Source organism: Pseudorca crassidens, chromosome 6, assembly GCF_039906515.1.
Source record: "Pseudorca crassidens isolate mPseCra1 chromosome 6, mPseCra1.hap1, whole genome shotgun sequence".
Classification (NCBI taxonomy): Eukaryota; Metazoa; Chordata; class Mammalia; order Artiodactyla; family Delphinidae; genus Pseudorca; species Pseudorca crassidens.
The window spans coordinates 13664071-13687052 of NC_090301.1; the positions used below are offsets into that span (position 1 = coordinate 13664071).

At 37.8% G+C, this 22982-nt stretch overlaps 1 protein-coding gene across 14 annotated transcripts in view; it reads left to right on the forward strand.

Annotated features, from left to right (window-relative positions):
* DOCK10 (dedicator of cytokinesis 10) overlaps nt 1-22982 on the forward strand; it is a 278971-nt gene that overhangs the window by 239428 nt on the left and 16561 nt on the right. For 5 of the 14 annotated variants that reach the window (XM_067740390.1, XM_067740385.1, XM_067740382.1 and 2 more), the window contains exons 34-50: nt 727-838; nt 1557-1678; nt 1767-1881; nt 1972-2038; nt 2260-2307; nt 2864-2977; nt 5051-5175; nt 6454-6566; nt 8178-8315; nt 9000-9182; nt 9600-9710; nt 11100-11315; nt 15200-15257; nt 15565-15663; nt 18668-18774; nt 20545-20667; nt 20804-20917. In XM_067740390.1, the coding sequence (XP_067596491.1) occupies nt 727-838; nt 1557-1678; nt 1767-1881; nt 1972-2038; nt 2260-2307; nt 2864-2977; nt 5051-5175; nt 6454-6566; nt 8178-8315; nt 9000-9182; nt 9600-9710; nt 11100-11315; nt 15200-15257; nt 15565-15663; nt 18668-18774; nt 20545-20667; nt 20804-20917 (1965 nt within the window). The remainder of the gene's footprint in view (nt 1-726; nt 839-1556; nt 1679-1766; nt 1882-1971; nt 2039-2259; nt 2308-2863; nt 2978-5050; nt 5176-6453; nt 6567-8177; nt 8316-8999; nt 9183-9599; nt 9711-11099; nt 11316-15199; nt 15258-15564; nt 15664-18667; nt 18775-20544; nt 20668-20803; nt 20918-22982) is intronic. The other 9 variants (XM_067740391.1, XM_067740388.1, XM_067740386.1 and 6 more) reach the window with 4 other exon arrangements.

The following is a 22982-nucleotide window of genomic DNA, read 5'->3' on the forward strand; positions in this document are numbered from 1 at the left end:
CTGGCCTATAATAAGTACCTAAAATCTAGTTTTAAATAATAGTAATATACATAAAATAATCCATGATAATAATGATATATAATCTACAATATAATCAATGAATTTATGATATCGCTTATAGGTAGAATCTAAAAAATACAACAAACTAGTGAATATGACAAAAAAAGAAGCAGATTCACATATATATAGAACAAACTAGTGATTACCAGTGGGGAGAGGGAAGGGGGGTGAGAGGCAATAGGGGTAGGGGATTAAGAGGTACAAACTATTATGTATAAAATAAACTATAAGAATATATTATACAACATAGGGAATATAGCCAATATTTTATAATAACTGTAAATAGAGTATAACCTTTACAAATTGTGAATCCCTATATTGTACACCTGTAACTTATATAATATTGTACATCAACTATACCTCAATTAAAATTTTTTTAAACCAGTGAATTTATCAATAACCATTCCAGCCATTTAGTCTATATCTAAAAGATAGTTTCTACTACATTGTTAAAAATTTTTTAAATCACGTAAGATTTAAAGTCTGACTAAGAGTATGGTTTAACTATATTAATTTTCATTGCCTAGTTTGGCAGAAGGTTTTGCTGAAATATAAAAGATCAAATCGCGTATCATCTAGTGGAAAGTGTAACGAAGAAGGCATATGTGGGTTTGCAATGCTGAAATATGATGATTCCCACTAATTTCTTCTGTGCTTTGAATACAGGGGTCTAGAGATGACCTCAGCACCAATGGAGGATTCCACACCCAGTCAGCTATGAAATATGCAAACTCTGTGGACACATCATTTTCTAAAGATGTTTTAAATTCCATAGCAGGTACTTCAAACCTTCCAGACAGTTGTGTTTAACTCTCACCCGTGTTTACGTTGTATATCACTGTGCTTTTTACCCACTCCATAATTCATTACACCTAATCTATGTGACAAAGTATACTGCATTTATATAGCTGAAGAGTCTTGTTACATATTTCTTTGCATGCCGTCCAGCAACTTCCTCTTCTACTTAGTGTTCATTTTTACTTGGATCGAGGAGCAGTCTTCTCCGATGTTATCAAATTGTTTCATTCTGGAGACAATCTTGAAGTTTTCATTGCATACGGCCTTTTAAAGTATAATAGCCCTTCAACTTCAAAGATTATTCTTAAGAACTATTTTGGAAATGTCATCTTAATTTCTTATAAACTGTCAAAAATTGAAAGCTTCTTCCCCCAAAGCATCATTAGGAACCTTTATTATTCATTTTAAAACAGAAATGTTCTTTCAAAAGCTTTTTAAGAAATCAAAGGAAAAAAGATTTATTTCCAGTTAAAAAGGTCTACATTTTCCTAAATCCTTAAGGCTGGCATGGCTGTTATAATCATATTTTAAAAGTTGCATATCTTTCATGGCAATTCCAGCAGACTCTATTATGTCAGCTTTTCACAATACTGCTACCACCTGAATGACCAGCATCTTTTTGGTTCATCATTTTAGCTTTCTGTGTTGTGTGCCCACGCATCTCATTACCGTCTGTGTGCTGTGGCTTGTGTTTACAGCATTTTCATCAATAGCTATTTCTACAGTAAACCATGCTGATTCCAGAGCTTCGTTAGCAAGTCTTGACTCCAACCCAAGTACCAATGAGAAGAGCAGTGAGAAGACTGAAAACTGTGAAAAGGTACGGCTTCCCTCCCAAACTTACTGAGCATATTACCAGTCAGCAATCTCCTATGCTTACTCAATCCTAATTGGTTCTTCATTCCTAGATCCCAAGACCCTTGTCTTTGATAGGCTCAACTCTTCGGTTTGACAAGTTAGATCAAGCAGAAACCAGGAGTCTTCTTATGTGCTTTCTTCACATTATGAAAACAATTTCAGAGGGTAAAGAGAGTTCTTTAAATTTAAATTTTAAAAAGAAGAAAAAAACTTGTAATTTCAAAGAGTCTCATACTACTCGGGGTTTCCTTTCAGAGACTCTGATTGCCTACTGGCAAAGAGCGCCCAGTCCAGAGGTGTCCGACTTCTTCAGCATCTTGGAGTAAGTTTTAGAGTTGATTACATAATGCTTTTTTCTAGAACCTTCAAAATACTTTAGTATACCATTTTTCATTCTAGGTACCATATGATGAATGATCTATCAGTAATAATGCATAAACTATTTAAAGAAAACAATATTTTTCTTTTAATATACTTGGATGAACACTTTGTATAAATAAAAAGGCGTGAATAATTAGAATGTGACATTTTTTTCCTTTCTAGTGTTTGTCTTCAAAATTTCAGATACCTAGGAAAACGTAACATAATAAGGTAATAATTTTAAATTCCAAAAGGTTAGTCTGGTATTTTGAAAAAAATTATGACATATTATTAATGGATCAGGTTAGACTTAGAGATTTATGTTAGAAATCTTAAAATGCAAATAAGGATTTTAAGGTTGACCTCACATTAGACATAGAAGTTTGATGAATACCCTATAGCCGTAGTAGATCTAGGAACAGTTAAAGCTGTCCAGGGAAAAAGCACAAAACACATTTCTGAAAGGAAACCACATTTCATGTAACTTCTCAACTAATTTATCCATCTTTATATGAAAATAACTTGAAAGATACCTATTTAAGAAAATACTTCCAATAAACTAAAAAAAGCAATTAATCTAGAAAACTGTGCTGTCATCCTTTTCTCATGAGAGACAGCAGTGCCCCTGGCATCTTCCCTAAACCCGCAATTTCCCATTTCCAGAAGAAAATGTGATTTTATTTTTCATAGCATGTGGAATATTTCATTGTTCAGTAATCACTTTGTCAGTTGCCTTTTTTTAATTCATATATCAATTACAAACACTGAGCTCATATTAAAACTTCAGTTTTCCTTGCAGAAAAATTGCTGCTGCGTTTAAATTCGTGCAGTCCACCCAAAACAATGGAACTCTCAAAGGATCTAATCCATCCTGCCAGACTTCTGGCCTCTTGCCGCAATGGTACTGTCACATTTGCTTGATATTTAAAATTATATTGTGAGTGTACGTGTGTGTGTGTGTGTGTGTGTGTGTGTGTATACATACATACATATATATATATATATATATATAGGCTGTGGATACACACATATGCACACACACGTGCATGTGTGTGTGTGTGTCTGTGTATATATATATATCTCAAACCAAAAACAGATCTCAAGTAACTCTGTATGTTTCTCTGAAGAAGCTTTGGCGGCGCATCCCTATCTGCCCCACCAGCTTGTGAAAACCTACAAGCAAGGATTTGCCTTATTTATGTGCACCTAGCGTACAATGCCTTGTATAGGGTCAATGAGTATCTTAATTTAATTGAACCTGAAAAGACATAATTCCAATAAATGCCTATTGTAATGTTTGCTAATCTAGTGACAAAGTAAAATGTGAGGTCATATCTCCCCTTTCCTCTTAGTAGTAAGTGTAATAGTTTATCAGTATTCTTAGAGCTTAATGTGTTTTTTAAAGGGTCAAGGGCAATAGGAAGCATAGCTGGCCCCGTAAGCTCATTTTAGGTTTTTTAGTCATTAGAATAGTATATAAAGCCTAGGGTCACCCTTCATTAACCTACCCTACAGGAAACATTTGCCCTAAAATCCTGCCTTAAAGCTCCTCTGGGTCTAGTAAATCAGAATTCTTTGCTAAAATTTTCTCCAGTTTGATTTATTCTCCCCAGGAGTATCATAATAATGTATAATATGAAAATGGCTATATTTTAGAAAGAGCTTTAGAAAGAAATATGAATGTAGTACATAGCTAATAAACCATAAAATAAATTTTGCCTGTTTATCCATGGGGACCCCTTGAAATGGCCCCTTATGAGAAAATAAATGGCAGTTGAGTAGAGGACTGTAAACAATTACTTTAATGACAGTCGTAGCCCACCTGAGGTCACTGCAGTTTTGGAGACGTCTGGTGGGTTAGACGTTAGGCCCCTCCCTAAACCATCTGGACAGGTCCTGGTCGTTCCCACGACTCCCCTCCCAGAAGCCATGGCTTTTCCTCCAGGAGTTACAGACTGAAGGAGACTCAAAACCTGGAAATAATCCAGTCCCAAAGGTCCAAGCCATACAGCCCCAAACCATACAGCCCCAAACCCATTATTCCTTGTAGCTACAGAAATGACCCAGACTCTCCTGGCTACTGAAAGCCAAGGTTAGATCTCTAGGGTCCCAATCCATCCAGAGCATTTGATTTAGCCAGAATCGAATAAGCCTTGAGAAGTAAGACAAAGAGAAAAAGTTGTTTCTTTTTCAGGCTTGACTCTTCAGTATCTCCTATTGCCTGCTTTCCTCAAAGAAATTTTCTATGACCTTGGCCATCAGATAGCTTAAATGAAAGCTTAAATGAAATGATAGCTTAAATGAAAGTCGGGAACAGGAAATATTCCTACTTCCTCATTCCCCCAGTTAGAAGTGCCAAGGGGCATTGAATAAGAGCCCTGGCCATTGTCCCTGCTCTGGGAAAGCAGCAGCCCAGAAGCGACCTCAGCTCTCTCCCCCACAAGGATCATATGTCAGCCCTGCTGTGGGCCTGACACAAATGCAAAGACAAATCCTGTAAGAATTTCCGAATGCAAAGAAGTAGGAGACAAAGGGTTGTTTTAGACTAGATTTTACTTTTTTACATTTTACCTCCTAAAAATAATTGATACAATTGAGCTATATAATATTGTACTTTTTTAATGTCTACCACTATGCCTTTCTGATCAACCAATGACCACCTGAACATGCATGGAATCCCATGATTTCATTAAATAATAATGAATATGTTTGTGCAGAATTTAATTCAGCATCTATTATTTGTCTGTTATCCTTTAGTATCTGTTATCATTCTGAACCCTTTTTTGGCTTAAATAAAATTTGTCCAAACGTACTTTTAAAAGTTCCTCTCATCATGTCACCTATAATTAATATTTTTAATAAAAAGTCTCTATTCAAAAATTTTTTTAACATTTGACTCAGTCAAGAGAATTTGAATGAAAATTTGGTTATCATATCCCTATGACTTTAAGCATTTTTGTCATTTCATTTTCAGGATGCACACCACTTCCAGTCACGAAGGACAGAAGCAGCACAGATCACAAACTTTACCGATAATTCGAGGCAAAAATGCACTTTCTAACCCTAAACTCCTACAGATGTTAGACAATACCATGACCAGTAAGTATACCAGAAATAATAGCAACAAGATGGTTATCATTTTTCTCTAGATGTGTACAGGACATAAAATGCATTATGTTTCAAAAATGTAAGGAATGTTGCTGTGCCCCTGAGACCACTGCTTTTCAGGCTTGCTGTAGCCTGAGGAACATTTCTGGGAGGAGAGAATCAGCTGGAAGCATCTAAAAAAAAGTAGTGTCCTTATGAGGAGAAAGGGGAAAAGTAAAACTCTCAATATAGTATGCTCACTGTAGCTCCTCTGGAACCAGGTGACTTGGCATTGTGAGGGGTTAGGGTGGCCTCTCTCAACCAGATTATTGTCCACTCTTTGGGAAGAGGAGAAAGTTGGCCATGTCATAGAAGCAGCAAGTGTGCCATCTCGAATCCAGTGTTGCACACATTCCAGGTGTGAATGAGGAGAAAATGGGATCCAGTGTTTTTGTATCATGTAAGTGTTCCTGATTATGGACACGTGACCACAGTTAGCTGTTTGAAGGTATTTGCCTTAACCTATAAACACATTTAATCCCTTTCTGACGAGGCCATTAATGCAGATCATCTACTGAGACTCCACGTTTGGTCTGTTAATCTGAGACCATAAAACTTGACCCAGACTGATTATGGAGGAAATAGGACTCTACCAATGCCTGAATCAATGGAAAAGTAGTGAGAAATAATGGAGAACAGACTACTCTGGTCCTTTGGAAACTATAGCTGACAAATTAAAAGGGCACCCACACAGTCTTAATCAGTTCGAGCTGCTACAACACAATACCACAGACTATGTAGCTTAAACAACAAACATTTATTTCTCATAGTTTTAGAGGGTGAGAGATCCAAGATCAAGACGCCAGCAGATTTGATGTCTGGTAAGAACCATGTTTGCAGATGGCCAACTTCTTGCTGTGTCCTCACGTGACAGAGAGAGAGAGAGATGATCTCTCTGGTGTCTCTTTTTATAAGGGCACTAATCCCATTCATGAGAGCTCCATTCTCATAACCTAATTACCTCTCAAAGACTCCGCCATATTGTGGATAAGGGCTTTGACATATGAATTTGCGGGGACACAAACATTCAGTCTATAGCACCCACTAAAAACTCTGTCTCTGTTTTTGCTTCCGCTGATAAAGAGATTGAACAAATGAAAGCACTTTGATTTAATAAAATTACTCGTCAAAACACCAGTAAACATTGACTATGTTGTAATAGAAAAAAGTTCTTTATAGGGTACAAAGATTTGTTTCTGACATTGATGCATTTTCTACTTTATTTTGTAGGCAACTCCAATGAAATAGACATCGTGCACCATGTGGACACAGAGGCCAATATTGCTACAGAGGTTTGCCTGACTATTCTAGACCTGCTAGCCCTCTTCACTCAGGTCCACCAGGTGAGTGTGACTGTAACTTCTTCTGTAATATGATAAAATGAAAGGTGGAAAAGTCATGTGAAGTCAAGAATATGTTTTTAAGGTTTTTATGACATTTAATGAAATGTATTAACCTTACATAAATCAACCTAAGTGTGAGTGGAAAACATGTTAAAGAAGAGATTCAGAATTTATCAGAAGCTGGCGAATGCTCAATTGATATACACACAGACATATTTCCTTATTGTCCAATAATAGACAATCTCTCTTCCTTGTTTCTCTTGCTTTACTGTCAGGCAAGTTGGGCTGAGGGAGAATGTGACTCTACTTTTTCAGTATCAAAGGGAGAGACAAAGCACAGCTAGATACAACAGATAAACAGATACAACAGCTAGAGAAAACAGCATGATAATGTGGAGCATCTTTTTGTGTGCTTACTTACCATCTCTATATCTTTGGTGAAGTGATTCCACTACCTACCATTAGAATGGCTGCAGTTTAAAAACACTGACCATACCAAGTTTTGGCAACTTGGGGAAACTGGAACTCTCATTCACTGATGGTGGGAATACAAAATGATACAAACACCTTGAAAAAACGTATGCTGGAATGAAGGTTCAACATAATCTATCATGTGACCAGCCATTCCAATACTAGGAATTTACCCAGGAAAAATAAAAGCATTTGTTCACACAAAGCTTTGTACATCAATATTCACAGCTTTGTTTTTTAATAATTAAACACTGGAAACAACCCAAAAGTACATCAACAGGTGAATGGATTTTTTAAAATAATGGTATTGAAACATATCCATACAATAGAATATAAACTATAAAATTTTATAAAATATGAACTATAGAAATTATATCAATTACACCTCAATGAAGTTATTAAAAACATTAGCTCAACCTAATGAGCTTTCAAATGTTAAGGGTTAAATTAGAAAAAGTTGGGTCGGTTGAATAGTCTGCACCAAACAGAATGATTATAGCAAGGAAGTCTTATTTTCAAGTAAAATGTCAGCATGGCAGTCGAAAAAACAAAATCCACATTTTAGTTCTTTATTGCTCGATGGAAATGTCAATCAAATCTCATACATCTTACAGGCTGTATCAGTGCCTTTGAGGACCTGCCTCTCTGTGACCACATCTGCTACCTCTCTCCCGACCCTGCCCCACTAACCATGCTTAGGCTACTCTGCTCTTTTTTCTCTTTTTTTCTTTTTTTTTCTTTTTTCTCTGCTTGAACTAATAAGCTCCATTCCATCTCAAGTCCCTGGTACCAACTGGTTTTCCTTCCTTGGACAATCCTCCCAGATCTGCCCATGGCTGACTTTTTCAGCTCACATGTCAATTCATCCATTAGGGAGGTCTTAACCACACTATATAAAGTAATCTTATCTCCCAAAGCAACTACTTTCCATCATAGATTATTCTACTCTATTTTCTTATTTAGTAACTTTTTTCAATCACTGCTATATGTAAGTTTCATTGGGAACATAGAGCTTATTCAGCACTTTATTTCCACACCCAGAATTGTGCCTATCGCATAGTAGGACCAGAGTAGATATTTTTTGAAAGAATACAGGTGTCCTTTCACTCATCCTAAATAACTGCTGTGTTGAATTTCCAGAGACAACTCCAACAATCTGAATGTCAAAATTCAATGATGAAAAGGGTCTTTGATACCTACATGCTCTTTTTTCAAGTCAACCAATCAGCCACAGCCCTGAAGCACGTATTTGCCTCTTTGAGGCTATTTGTATGCAAGGTAAGGGTCCTCCAGGTTCCAAGAAAAGCTCAGTGAAGTGTTTATTGCTGACAATAAACACATATCAATCCTTACATCTCTCAGTATCGAGGGAAGAAAGTTTGTTTTCTTCTATTTGATTTATTTGGTTTTATTAGACGATTTATTTGGTTTTATTAAACTATTTGATTCACGGTCTCAAAATAAGTTCACAACCTTGGCAGCCTATCTGCTGGATATCAAAAGGGAGCAAAATTAGCACCTGGCCATCAATTCTTGGGGTTCTCGGTGTTTGTGGCAGAGAGTTAGGTAAAATATACACCATCAACTGTGATGTCCGTTCCTGCCAAGTCAAAGGTTCTGCATCAGATACAGGCGAGTCCACCTTTGAGGACCCTGGGGGTTTTACAGTGTTGGGTGAATAGAAACTTTTTCAGAGCTCTCATTCCACTGCTTTGGGTAGTCATCCGTTACTGATGCAAGGGATACTTACAACGTGGAGAATGATTATTTCTAGGAAAAAAAAAATACTAACATAGACTTCAGTAAATAAGATTATATCCTCTTCCACCTGCAAATGGGAGAAAAAGTCTAGGTTAAGAAGAAAAGAAAGAAAGATTTTATTCTAAGGGATTTTAAAATTTGAGAATGAACAGAGCAAAATGAAGGCATCTGCTCACTTCACCAGCACTTCTGTCTCCGCAGTTTCCTTCAGCGTTCTTCCAAGGGCCTGCCGACCTGTGTGGCTCATTCTGCTATGAAGTCCTAAAATGCTGCAACCACAGGTCACGGTCAACTCAGACGGAAGCGTCAGCACTTCTATACTTTTTTATGAGGAAGAATTTTGAATTTAACAAGCAAAAGTCAATTGTCCGGTCCCACTTACAAGTACGTGCTGCCAATTTCCATTAATGTTGTTGTTCAAACCACTCATTTGTTTCAGCATTGATAAAAGCCTACTGTTTCCAGGGCAACCACTTCCCAACTCTTCCATCAGATTCCTCCTTAAAGATGCCCATCACACTGAGTTCCGATTCATAGAAAGAGTGCAACTGGGCAGAAATCAGCAAAACCCATAACTCCACCTGTACTTTTCCTTTCTTCTGCCAGGGAATAGAATCATAGAATACACAACTCAGGGACCATGACTGTTTCTAGGATGCCAAATCCCACCAGATTCTGAGCACATTCATTGGGCCTACAGGCAGAAATTAATGATACATTCATCCAACTCAATGGATTTCTTTACAACTAGTATTTCGGAGTTACTTGCTTTTGAGGTTCCGTTTTCCTTTTCTTTTTCAGCTTATCAAGGCCGTAAGCCAGTTAATAGCTGATGCTGGGATTGGAGGCTCTCGGTTTCAACATTCCCTTGCAATTACCAATAATTTTGCTAATGGAGACAAGCAAATGAAAGTAAGAAATGCTTTGTGGACTTTTTTAAAGAATTGGGAATAAACTAAACTGGATTCTTTTTGCGAGATACCAAAATCATAAAAAATACAAATTCTGTATTTTGTTTATTTACCCTTTGAGTACTTATATTGAGTCTGCTTGCATGAATGGATAATCAGTTCTTACACTTTCAGCATATACTCAGTTAAGTGGAATTTCCAAGATATGGGGTTGAATGACACTTAACAAGAAAACTGACCACAAGTATCAGATACCAAGAAATACAGTGTTTCTCTCATAATCTCATTCTTGGTCAAATTCATTTTATCTCTTTTAAAACTTTCTGGAGGGGCTTCCCTGGTGGCACAGTGGTTGGGAATCCGCCTGCCAATGCAGGGGACATGGGTTTGAGCCCTGGTCTAGGAAGATCCCACATGCCGCGGAGCCACTAGGCCCGTGCGCCACAACTACTGAGCATCCACTCTAGAGCCCACAGTCCACAACTACTGAAGCCCATGCACCTAGAGCCCATGCTCTGCAACAAGAGAAGCCACCACAATGAGAAGCCTGTGCACCGCAACGAAGAGCAGCCCCCACTCACTGCAACCAGAGAAAGCCCGCACACGGCAACGAAGACCCAGCACAGCCAAAAATAAATAAATAAAATAAATAAATTAAAAAAAAAAAAAAAAACCTTTCTGAAGACTTGTCCTTCAGTTATAATACTGAAAAGTTCAGGGATAGAGCCTGGTGTCAGGCATGGCTGAACCCAGGGATTAAAATAATGTTTTCAGATCCCCTTCCCCTACTGCCTCTAGTTTTACCTCTCTCTTTGTCTCTCAGTTCAGTTTTCTTCTTCCTTTACTTCATTTACAGGTAGGCTCTCCCCATGAGCTAACTCTCTCAGAAATTCTGAGGACAATGGTAGTATTCTATGGATGGGAAAAGCACCTTGCTCTATAGTGCCAATTAAAGTCCCAGGACTGAGTCTCGTTGATCCAACCTTGTTTCATATGCCCATCCCTAAGCCAATCACTGTGACCTGGAGTATAAAAGAATATGATTGATTGGCCAGGCCCATATCATGGGTCACCCCTGGTGCCTGGGAATGAAGTAGCCTCATTCAAATCATGTGAACTAGAGCCAGAGAGGATGCTAGAGGATGTCGGGATGCTATTACTAGAAGAATGTAGGCTAGGAGACAAAATGGAGTCCACTACAATTCATCTTCAAATGTGTACAGCCACAATCACAATACATAGAATTTGTCCATAAAGAATATACATATTTGTGAACAATATTTAGAATGCACTAGACTGTGATGCCAAGCCATAGCTAAAAGCATAACTTGAAGTGAGTTAATTTGTGAGTTCTAAACAGATAATGACCCAGGCTCTCTATTTTCCAAAGAACAGCAATTTCCCAGCAGAGGTGAAAGATCTGACTAAACGTATAAGGACTGTTTTAATGGCCACGGCTCAGATGAAGGAGCATGAGAAGGATCCCGAGATGCTGGTGGATCTCCAGTATAGCCTGGCAAACTCCTACGCAAGCACTCCCGAGCTACGGAGGACCTGGCTGGAAAGCATGGCCAAAATTCATGCGAGAAACGGAGACTTATCCGAGGTGATGAGCAAAGACTCAGTCATTCTTCATTAGGTGTCCTCTTGATCAGGATGATTGGGTTATCATTTACAACAGGAGTATAAAAAGTTATCATATTTCCCCACTAAAGTTGATATGACCTAATTATATGTTATGTGCATTACATTTGCATGTAGGATTCAAGGATGCCTAACTCCATGTAAATAATATCAAATACAAGCCAGTGTCTTGGGGGCCAGCTGTCATTGTAGGATGTGTAATGGAGACCAAATGCTAAAAGCCTGAGGCTAAGGAGGATGGTTAGAAGGGTGTCTGGAAATTGAGTTATATAAGTTGGTGTTCTGTGTGTTAAAACTTCTTTCCTGGAATTGGAGTTGAATGGGGAAACTCACCATTGAGGTGAGTCAACTCAGGTTGGGGTAATCTGTCCTCCTGTGCAGCTAGCCTGAACTAGCGTTGGAAAGGTTAACACCCCTAAGAGCCATATGAGAAGAGACCACTGTGTGATGGTTATAAATCAATAGGTAACTTTTTATCTTTTTTAACATCTTTATGGGAGTATAACTACTTTATAATGGTGTGTTAGTTTCTGCTTTATAACAAAGTGAATCAGTTATACATATACATATATCCCCATATCTCTTCCGTCTTGCATCTCCCTCCCTCCCACCCTCCCTATCCCACCTTTCTAGGTGGTCACAAAGCACAGAGCTGATCTCCCTGTGCTATGCGGCCGCTTCCTACTATCTATTCTACATTTGGTAGTGTATATATGTCCATGCCACTCTCTCACTTTGTCCCATCTTATCCTTCCCCCTCCCCATATCCTCAAGTCCATTCTCTAGTAGGTCTGCCTCTTTATTCCCATCTTGCCCCTAGGTTCTTCATGACCAATTTTTTGTTTGTTTTTTAGATTCCATATATATGTGTTAGTATACGGTTTTTGTTTTTCTCTTTCTGACTTATTTCACTCTGTATGACAGACTCTAGGTCCCTCCACCTCACTACAAATAACTCAATTTCATTTCTTTTTATGGCTAATAGTCCATTGTATATATGTGCCATATCTTCTTTATCCATTCATCTGTTGATGGACACTTAGGTTGCTTCCATGTCCTGGCTATTGTAAATAGAGCTACAATGAACATTGTGGTACACGACTCTTTTTGAATTACAGTTTTCTGAGGGTATATGCCCAGTAGTGGGATTGCTGGGTCGTATGGTAGTTCTATTTTTAGTTTTTTAAGGAACCTCCATACTGTTCTCCATAGTGGCTGTATCAATTTACATTCCCACCAACAGTGCAAGAGGGTTCCCTTTCCTCCACACCCTCTCCAACATTTACTGTTTGTAGATTTTTTGATGGTGGCCATTCTGACCAATGTGAGATGATATCTCATTGTAATTTTGATTTGCATTTCTCTAATGATTAATGATGTTGAGCATTCTTTCATGTGTTTGTTGGCAATCTGTATATCTTCTTTGGAGAAATGTCTATTTAGGTCTTCTGCCCATTTGGGATTGGGTTGTTTGTTTTTTAGATGTTGAGCTGCATGAGATGCTTGTAAATTTTGGAGATTAATCCTTTGTCAGTTGCTTCATTTGCAAATATTTTCTCCCATTCTGAGGGTTGTCTTTTCATCTTGTTTATGGTTTCCTTTGCTGTGCAGAAGTTTTTAAGTTTCCTTAGGTCCCATTTGTTTATTTTTGTTTTTATTTCCATTTCTCTAGTAAGTGGATCAAAAAGGATCTTGCTGTGATTTATGTCATAGAGTGTTCTACCTATGTTTTCCTCTAAGAGTTTGATAGTGTCTGGCCTTACATTTAGGTCTTTAATCCATTTTGAGTTTATTTTTGTGTATGGTGTTAGGGAGTGTTCTAATTTCATTCTTTTACATGAAGCTGTCCAGTTTTCCCAGCACCACTTATTGAAGAGGCTGTCTTTTCTCCAGTGTATATTCTTGCCTCCTTTATCAAAGATAAGGTGACCATATGTGTGTGGGTTTTTCTCTGGGCTTTGTATCCTGTTCCATTGATCTATATTTCTGTTTTTGTGCCAGTACCATATTGTCTTGATGACTATAGCTTTGTAGTATAGTCTGAAGTCCAGGAGCCTGATTCCTCAAGCTCCGTTTTTCTTTCTCAAGATTGCTTTGGCTATTCAGGGTCTTTTGTGTTTCCATACAAATTGTGAAATTTTTTGTTCTAGTTCTGTGAAAAATGCCAGCGGTAGTTTGATAGGAATTGCATTGAGTCTGTAGATTGCTTTGGGTTGTATACTCATTTTCACAATGTTGATTCTTCCAATCCAAGAACATGGTATATCTCTCCATCTATTTGTATCACCTTTAATTTCTTTCATCAGTGTCTTATAATTTTCTGCATACAGGTCTTTTGTCTCCTTAGGTAGGTTTATTCCTTGATATTTTATTCTTTTGGTTGCAGTGGTTAATGGGAGTATTTTCTCAATTTCACTTTCAGATTTTTCATCATTAGTGTATAGGAATGCAAGAGATTTCTGTGCATTAATTTTGTATCCTGATACTTTACCAAATTCATTGATAAGCTCTAGTAGTTTTCTGGTAGCATCTTTAGGATTCTCTATGTATAGTATCATGTCATCTGCAAACAGTGACAGCTTTACTTCTTCTTTTCCGATTTGGATTCCTTTTATTTCCTTTTCTTCTCTGATTGCTGTGGCTAAAAATTCCAAAACTATGTTGAATAATAGTAGTAAGAGTGGGCAACCTTGTCTTGTTTCTGATCTTAGTGGAAATGCTTTCAGTTTTTCCCCCTTGAGGACAATGTTGGCTGTGGGTTTGTCATATATGGCCTTTATTATGTTGAGGTAAGTTCCCTCTATGCCTACTTTCTGGAGGGTTTTTTATCATAAATGGGTGTTGAATTTTGGCAAAAGCTTTCTCTGCATCTGTTGAGATGATCGTATGGTTTTTCTCCATCAATTTGTTAATATGGTGTATCACAATAGGTAACTTTTTAATGTCTGTTTAAACACTGGGAGGATTTATGTGCAGCAATTCACAGCGCCCAAGTGGCTTCCGGACACCAAGTGGGGAAGTTCTGCTTTACTGTATTCCCAGGATTGTGCCCTCTTTGGGAAGAGATGAATTTGTGTAGGAAAACTGAAGTCCTTCTAAATACATGTGAAGGACTCTGGGATGGAAGTAGATCTGACCAGAGGCCTCACTTGGTAGCAGTTTGGTGAGGACAAAAATGAGCAGCTCCAGTTCCCTTGGACTGCCCTGAAAATGGAGGAGTTTCTCCATAAAACTTCAAAAGGCAAAGTTGAAGTCATCTGAACTCTTCAGCAGGTCAGGGTCTACTCTGTGTTCAGCAGTGTTCGAGGGCTTTGCAGGAGATTTTACAGAACAAAAAAATGTCGCTCAAATAATCTGGCTGAGGAAAGCACACGTGATACATTAGGTCACACTATTTTATCAAGTGCCACCTTGTGCGGCTACCATTTTAAAGGTAATAGAAATTCTAAGGGGGACATTACTGGAAGTAGAAAAATATAAGAAGACGGCTTATTTTTACTTCCAGTTTATATCCAGGTGCTATTTAGAGAGAGAGGGGAGACATAGATATTAAGGAAAGAAGATAATTCTATGGGATTCAGGCCAGCTCATTCACCCACCTGAAAACTACATCAAGAAAAACAAACCAAAAAAATTCCCAAATAGACATTTTATTCTTGATGGTGAACTTTTTGGAAATCTAATTGATTCTTATTTCCAGTTCTACCATGAAAAGGATTTCTCTACATATTCTGACTTGGAATACTGACTCACCTTGGATTAGTCCTAATAAGATAGACAGTAAAATCTACAGTATTAGATAAATGGTAAAATCTTCCTCTCAAACTGTTTTCTTTTTTCTTACAGGCCGCTATGTGTTACATTCATATAGCTGCCCTCATCGCGGAATACCTAAAAAGAAGGGGTAAGACAACATTGTGAGGGGAGAAAGTGCAGAAATCAACATGTTGAAACCTAACTTAAAATTTATTTATTAATTTTAAGTTTTATTAATCTTGATGTTTTATTAAGCAATGCTAATTTCCACAGATATTTCTAATTATGCTGTACTTTTAACTCTCTCTTCCATGCCATTATCATGTTTATTTTATGTACAACCAGGCTAACTTGTCCGCTTCTTAGTTCCAAATGAGAATGCTTCATTGGTTAACATAAGCTTGAATTAACATAAACATGTGACAATGTCCTAACCTCATCTTGCACTGCCATAGGTTACTGGAAAATGGAAAAGATTTGCACACCATCCTTGCTCCCGGAGGATATCCACCCCCGTGATAGCAACCTATTACTAACAACTCCCAGTGGAGGAAGTGAGTGATCTAACTGGGCTCCTTTATTCCCAGGGAATGGTGCCGAGAAAACCAAGTCACTGCTTCAGTTTTGTTCCAGCGAAACTCTTAAACGTATTCCTAGAAGCAAAAACTGTCTCAGATCTACATAACTTACTCCGTAAAAACCCGAAGTTTCTACCATTCAGAAATTCCATGCATCCAAACTTGTATGAAGTTTAGAGACCTAACGAGTGCTCAGCAAACAGAACCGCATCTTATCCAATATTATGGCCATGTTTTACTACCAATTTGCATAGTAGTCTGTCTTCAGGATTTTATTCTGAAATGGATGAATTGTTTAAAATTGCAAGAGAAATCTATTCAGCTGTTGAAATATAATACAACTGTTTATTCAAAATAAGGAGTGCAGAAAGAGACATAAATATAGTGTATATACAGGACTACACTTATAACCAACAGGCTCCATTTCCTTTTTGTAAAGCATACACTGATTCTCACAGTTTATAAGATATAATAATTTACAGTATGGTTTTCCTTCAATTAAAAATATTCCATCTTTAACATTTGATAGAGATTTTCTAACAATAACTAAAGAATTACTCTTTGTTTAAAAAAATCTGTCAATATAACCTTGCAAAGTTTGTTCAAACCCAGAGTTTATGAACCGCGGTCTATCTCACATCACTATCTTAACTTTCAAAATGCAGTGGAAAACTCACTGTATGAACAACAGAAACAGATCTTTAGATGTTAAGATGAAAGTACCTAAACAAAAGGGAAAAGGACTTCATTTACAATATTTTGGAAACATAATTGGTCCCTTATTCTTTTAAATATGTATTTATTTCCTGAAGAGTTTCAGTGGATTTTGCAAATAAGATATTTGAACCAAATGACCAGACTGAATTCTGAGACAGTGAGCTCACTTGTTAGAGGGCCCTGGAGAAGGGACCAGACCTGGCTTTATGACTCACGTCCACCATAAAAGTCAGGGATCTTCTGGCTCAGTTTCACGCTTCCTACTTAGCCTTATTTTTATAGGCAAGTCATGAAAACCATCATTGTTGTATTTAACATGCCCTTCCTCCCCATCTAATTTTTTTCATAATCAGATCCCATACAGTTTTATAAAAACTGTTTTATATTCTAACTGAAACAAAATTGGAGAAACCAGATAAAGCTAGGTGTCAGTTTGAGAAGTTGTGGAAACTTATAGCCCAAAATGTTGTGTGAATCTTTAATATTCAAAAAAATCTAAATACGTTTAAACCAGTGGTGATATTGGAATAACATACCCATTGAGAAACATATATACAGTTGAGCCTTGGACAACGAGGCAGTTAGGGGCGGTGACCCTGCCAGTTGAAAAACCCACATGTAACTTTACAGTCGGCCCTCTGTATCCACATCCACGGATTCGACCAAACACAGACTGTGCAGTGCTGCATGCATACTTATTGAAAAAAATCTGCGTGTGAGTGGACTCCTGTAGTTCAAACCATGTTGTTTAAGGGTCAACTGTATTTGTTTTGTAAACTTTGAATGAAGGAAGGTGATTATTTATGATGCATTAGCAGATATTTGTATTCATTGGCACATATCTGAAGCTCATTGGCATATATTTGAAGTCCTCAATGTACTTGTAGGTATGATGTTTCTGAGTCAAAGAAGTAAACTGTTCCTCACTACAATGCACACATGATAAGAATGCAGTCGAACCTCCGTATCCGGGGGTTCCAGATCTGCAGATTCAACCAGCCGCTCCATCAGTGAGAACCCATAGATGTGGAGGACCAATTGTACTATGCCATTTTATATAAAGAACTTGAGCATTTGTAGAATTTGATATCTGATATCTGTGGAGGTCCTGGAATCAATCCCTTGCGGATACTGAGGGATGACTGTATAGGTGAATTGAGGTGACTCCAGAAAACATGACTTCCTCAGTTGTACTAACATTCATCATCATCCCACAGAAGTATGTCATGACTTTTCCTGCTCCAGTCAATGCTCATATAGTTAATGTGTTTAATTACCAAAGAAAAATATTAATAAGAAGTAGGAAAGTAGAATTTTTAATGCAAGGATTCAATTGCAATCTTTATTATCGTCATTTCTAGCATGTTTGGGGGTGATAAGTTAGTTACATAGCCAATGATCTGATTATTAAAAATGGAAATATCTATAAAAGTATTAACTGTAACTTAAAAAGCACTTGCCCCTGGGCAGCCACTGCACCAAGCTGTGTACTGGCCATATCTCCATTAGTTGCCAATAAGGAGTCTGAGTTAGGCGCTGTTATCACCTCATGTTTACAGGTGAGAAAACCTAAGGAAGTTAAGCAACCTGCCGCAGACTCCCTTGTTAGCTTGTGATGGGGCTGAAGTTCGAGGGCTGGTCTATCACTCCAGACTGTGCTCTTAACCTCTGATACTCCCCAACGTTGTGATCTGATCCCTTGTTTAGCACATTACCCATTATCAACTGTTTTCATATGCATCCGCAGAGCCAGATCTTTTTTAAGCTTGGTGGCCGAGAGGCTAAGAAAATTTGAGAAGTTTTCTAGATAATGCAAAAGAGTGAAAGTTAGTAAGTATTGAGTATTGTCTTTACAATGCACTGATGATACCAGGTGTTTTCTCAAATACTAATACTCTGAATCCTTTCAACATCCTTTGAGATAGATATCAATGTCTGTGGTTTAACAAATGAGGGATACAGACTCCAAGAGGTTAATTAAACCAGAACATTGGAGCTATATCAATCTGCAAGCCTGTGCTCTGTCCATAATCCCATGCCAGCTTGTTATAGAAAACAGGTCACCTGAAAATGATAAAAAAAAATTATAAAAAGGGGAAGATTGGTTGCCTAGAAGAGAGTATTTATCAACAGTCATAATCTAACCGTCTCGTTGAGTGTGTGAGCTTTATAACCACCACATGTCACATCATGAAGAAAGGCACTGTCTAATCCAAGCAGGATTTGTCTCAAATAATGATACATTTTGCTTTGTTCTCTCAAGGCATGTTCTCTATGGGCTGGCCAGCTTTCCTGAGCATTACACCAAATATTAAAGAAGAAGGGGCAATGAAAGAAGATTCAGGAATGCAAGACACACCATACAATGAGGTTAGACCAAAATGATTGAGTGTACAGTAATTGAGTGAAAAGATGCATTGAATTGTAACATTAAGCTAAATAGGGGGGAGAAAATCTTATTCAGAAATCAAATAAAGTTATTCTATAACATGACTTAGGCAAAATAAAATGCAGGCTAAAATTAAACTAAGATTAATAGATATCAGATTCCATTGATAAAGCATAATTTTCAATTAAAATTTAAACTAAATTTTACTTCTCTAAGATAGAGCCAAATATATACGATCAGCTCTTCTACAAAATATAAAGTCTGTAGTCCTTTGGTAAATGTGGTAAGGGACGCTGAAAATTCGTTGAGCTGGTCACAACTTTATTTAATGCATTAGAAAATGTATTAACAAATAGACTTGAGCAGAAAATCACACTAGTTTCTGCAGAAAACCTTCTGGTATGCAAACCACGGTTATTTTTCAAAAGAAGCTCTCTACCTGGAATGACTTAGCAATAATTCAGGTGAAGAAAATAGAGCTCCCCTCCTCGAGTAAATAAAATATCTCATAAGCTAATTTTTTATTCATAATATTACATAGACTTAAAAGAGGATACAGAAAAAAATCTGGGGTAGATTTTAATGAAATTTTACATATGGCTGTACACTAATTTAATGTACATTGAAAATAAATAGTAAATGCAATTATGTATTTATATGAACTATTTCAAATAATGTTTAAAATCTTTTCTTAAAAGACACTGAAAACATTCCAGCAATATTATCCACTTGCTTTAGAGAGTATATAATTTGATTCTGTTGAACATTTATTAAACTACTAGTATATGGGAGGCATTGAGACAAAGATAAGTAAAGCAAATGTATTTGGGGAGACAAAGATAATAAGGCATAATCCCAGCTCTTAAAGAGTTTAGAATCTTGTGAAAGACAAACTTCCTTCAGGGTGGGGAGTAACCAGTCTAAGACCCAGTAACTATAAATCTAGGCGTCATATATAGCTGCAATTAAAAGGGGAACAATTTTTTACATGAAAGTGATTGGAATGCAGATGAATGGGGCATAAATAAAAACTCTGCAGACTTTTGCACTGTCTTGACATTTGATGGGACTTGAAGGTGTCAAATAAGAAAATAAGGTTCTTATAGGAGCAGCAGCAACTTCAAAGGCAAAAGTGTGGGAATTGTATTCTAAGAATGGTGTGGTACAGTCTGGTGTAGCCAAAGTGTAAAGTCAATGCCAAGGTGCTGAAAGAGAGTGGCACTGAAAAGGAGGTTGGTGCCTGATTCTCGAGCTCCTTCAATGTCATGCTAGAGAGTTTGGACAGCAGTTCATAGCCACTGGAGTGCCTCCAAAGGTTTAGGGCAGTGGCAAGCTCATGGTCAGGTTTATGTTTTAGAAACAAAGATTACTGGGGAGTAACACATAGGACCAATAGGACCAATTGGCGAGGGAAAACATTAGCTTGAAGGCTACTCCAGGGATCTGGGAATGAAGAAACGGGGGTTTGATCTAAGCCAGTGACTGTAGGAATGGAAAAAAAAAAACAGACAGATCTGAATACTTGTTATAGATTTAAATTAGCAAGTTTGAGGCACTAATAAGGAAAGAGAAGACTGCAAGAAGACACCACCATCCCTCCCAGGATGGATGTAACTGCCAATTGCAAAGATAGGGAATGCAGAAATCCCACTATGAAAAAAATTGACCCTTCAACAGATTTGAAAGCAAGTTTCAGGGATGAGCCACCATCTTCACTGTGTAAAGTCTCATTTCCGTTTGCGGAATTGCAGAATATCCTGGTGGAGCAGCTGTACCTGTGTGTGGAGTTCCTGTGGAAGTCTGAGAGATATGAGCTCATCGCTGATGTCAACAAACCCATCATTGCGGTCTTTGAGAAGCAGAGAGACTTCAAAGTAGGTGTTCTAAACCCAGGAGTTAGTTCAAATATCCTTCATTACATTGGAGAATTACTTACAACTTCCAAAAGTAGAAACTCCCTAGTTTTGATGTCAGCATCCTCTTCACGAAACCCTTCACTTCTGGTTTCAGAAATTATCAGATCTCTACTACGACATTCATCGGTCGTATCTGAAAGTTGCAGAGGTGGTGAATTCAGAGAAGCGGCTCTTCGGTCGCTACTATCGTGTGGCATTTTATGGGCAGGTAAGTTTCCTACAAGCAGCATGGCCTCTAAGTTCTGTTAAGTGGTTGACTGATGTTCTTCATTCTCTACAAGACATCTAACTACATGTGCCAACAGATTGAGGGGGTGGAGGTGGAGGTGGGGATGTGTCTAGGTATATTTGAGTGTTTCTCTGAGTGTGAGGGTCTATATGTTTGGCCAAAGGAACATGCTAAATTAAGAAAAAAATGAGCGGAGACCTCCACGGGTCTTAATACAGATTGAGGTAAAACAGTGATTTCGAACTTCTTGGAGAAAGAGGGTACTTCCTCAACACCCTCCTCCTCCAGTTCCCCCCAAAATGTCTAATTAGAGGTTTGCATCATATTTGAAAATGAGATTTAAATGAATATATTTTGGGCAATGAAATCCATAATATTCCAGGAAATAAAGAATTCCTAGGGGCTCTACCATATCAAAGCCATGAACTTTTGACTTTAAAATCATGCATTTTCTTTTCTCCTGCTTTCAAACCATCACTGCTTCTAAGCAGAGCATAATCTGGTTGTTTTGTTTCTTATATTGCAGGTCAATATAATGTCAAAGTGATCTTTCTCAGCTTACTGCATAAACAATGAACAAGACTGAAAATATTAGCAAGCCATAGCATTGTCTTAAAAGCAAAGCGCACTTAGATATTAATTCGGAATGTCTCTGAGTAGTGCTTTAGGTGGGATAAACCCAGACACCATCCAGGCAGGCTTATAACACTAGTATATTTCAGCAGCCATATTTCAGACTGTTATTTTCACGGAGAATCAGTCCATTCTTCTATTTTCACAGTGGTAATGACCCTCAGCCCTCTCGTTTCCTTTTTTTTCTCCCCTCACGTAAGGCACAGTTTCACATGGCTTCTTGTTCTCCTCAGAATCTTTTAAGGCTGCAAACAAACGTGTCAAGTCCAGCATGGTCATTCTAGATCACTTCCCACTTAAGTCTTTTGGAAAATATATATTGAAGTCTTTTGGAAAATATATATTGTCCTCTAATCACCAAAGGCAGCTTAAAAACTAATGTCTGAATTAATAAAGACAGCTGCTCTCTCCCTGGAAAGGAAAATGTCACTGGGCAGCCACTTACCATAAACAAATGAATCCAACCCAGATTTCCCCCACTGCACAGGAGCATCAGGACTGTGGAGACAGTCTACGAAAAGAAGCTAAATTTACTCATTTGGGGGTTCCCTGGAAAAGAATCTGACCTATCTGAAGTGATAGTGTATATGGGGGAGATAGAAATGTGAGAATCTGCAGGAGAGGAGGAGAGAGAAAAGGAAATGCTATCTTGCAAATCAGCGATAAACAGAAAATAAATGACTCTTGACCTCAGGGAAACATTAGCAAGAATAATGGCAGAACACCTCATCAGGAAGGGAATGTGGGAGCTGAGGGATTGTAAGGGAAAGGCAAGGGTTTCCTGGGAATGGCCACAGGCTAACTGAGCAGCATGGATGTAGCTCACAGGACGTACGTTCAGCAAACCTAGATTTGAGTTTACAACGCTTCAGGCGATCTTTCTAATGAAAAAGTGATGAATTGCCATTAAGAGTCTGGTCATGAAAAGCAGATTGCCTACCTGATGGTTTCTCCAACCAACATCTAAGATACTGGTTGCTAAACAGGTGGAAACGAAACGATCATGCTCTTTTCCAATGAGATTTTAATGCAGATGTTTACTCTTTTCTTCTTTTGGTCTTGATTGTTCCAGGCTGTGGTAAGTTCTCTCTCTCTCCACTTGCATGCTCTAATAAGCCTCACACTTCCCTCCCTATGTTTTTACTGAACCTTAACTTTTTTGTGCAAATGAACGTTTGAGATAGGTGAGATAATCCTGTTTCCATTCATTTTGGAGTCATCCTGCATTTCTGGGACTAAATTGTGTTTATTCCATTTATCTGAATTACAAAAATGTATCCTTTATTTTTCATATATAATATCTTTCTGCACAAAGGTCGATGTAGTCTGAAAACCTACACACACACACACACACACACACACACTCACACACACACACACAGATAAATATGGGCACACATATTTGAAATAT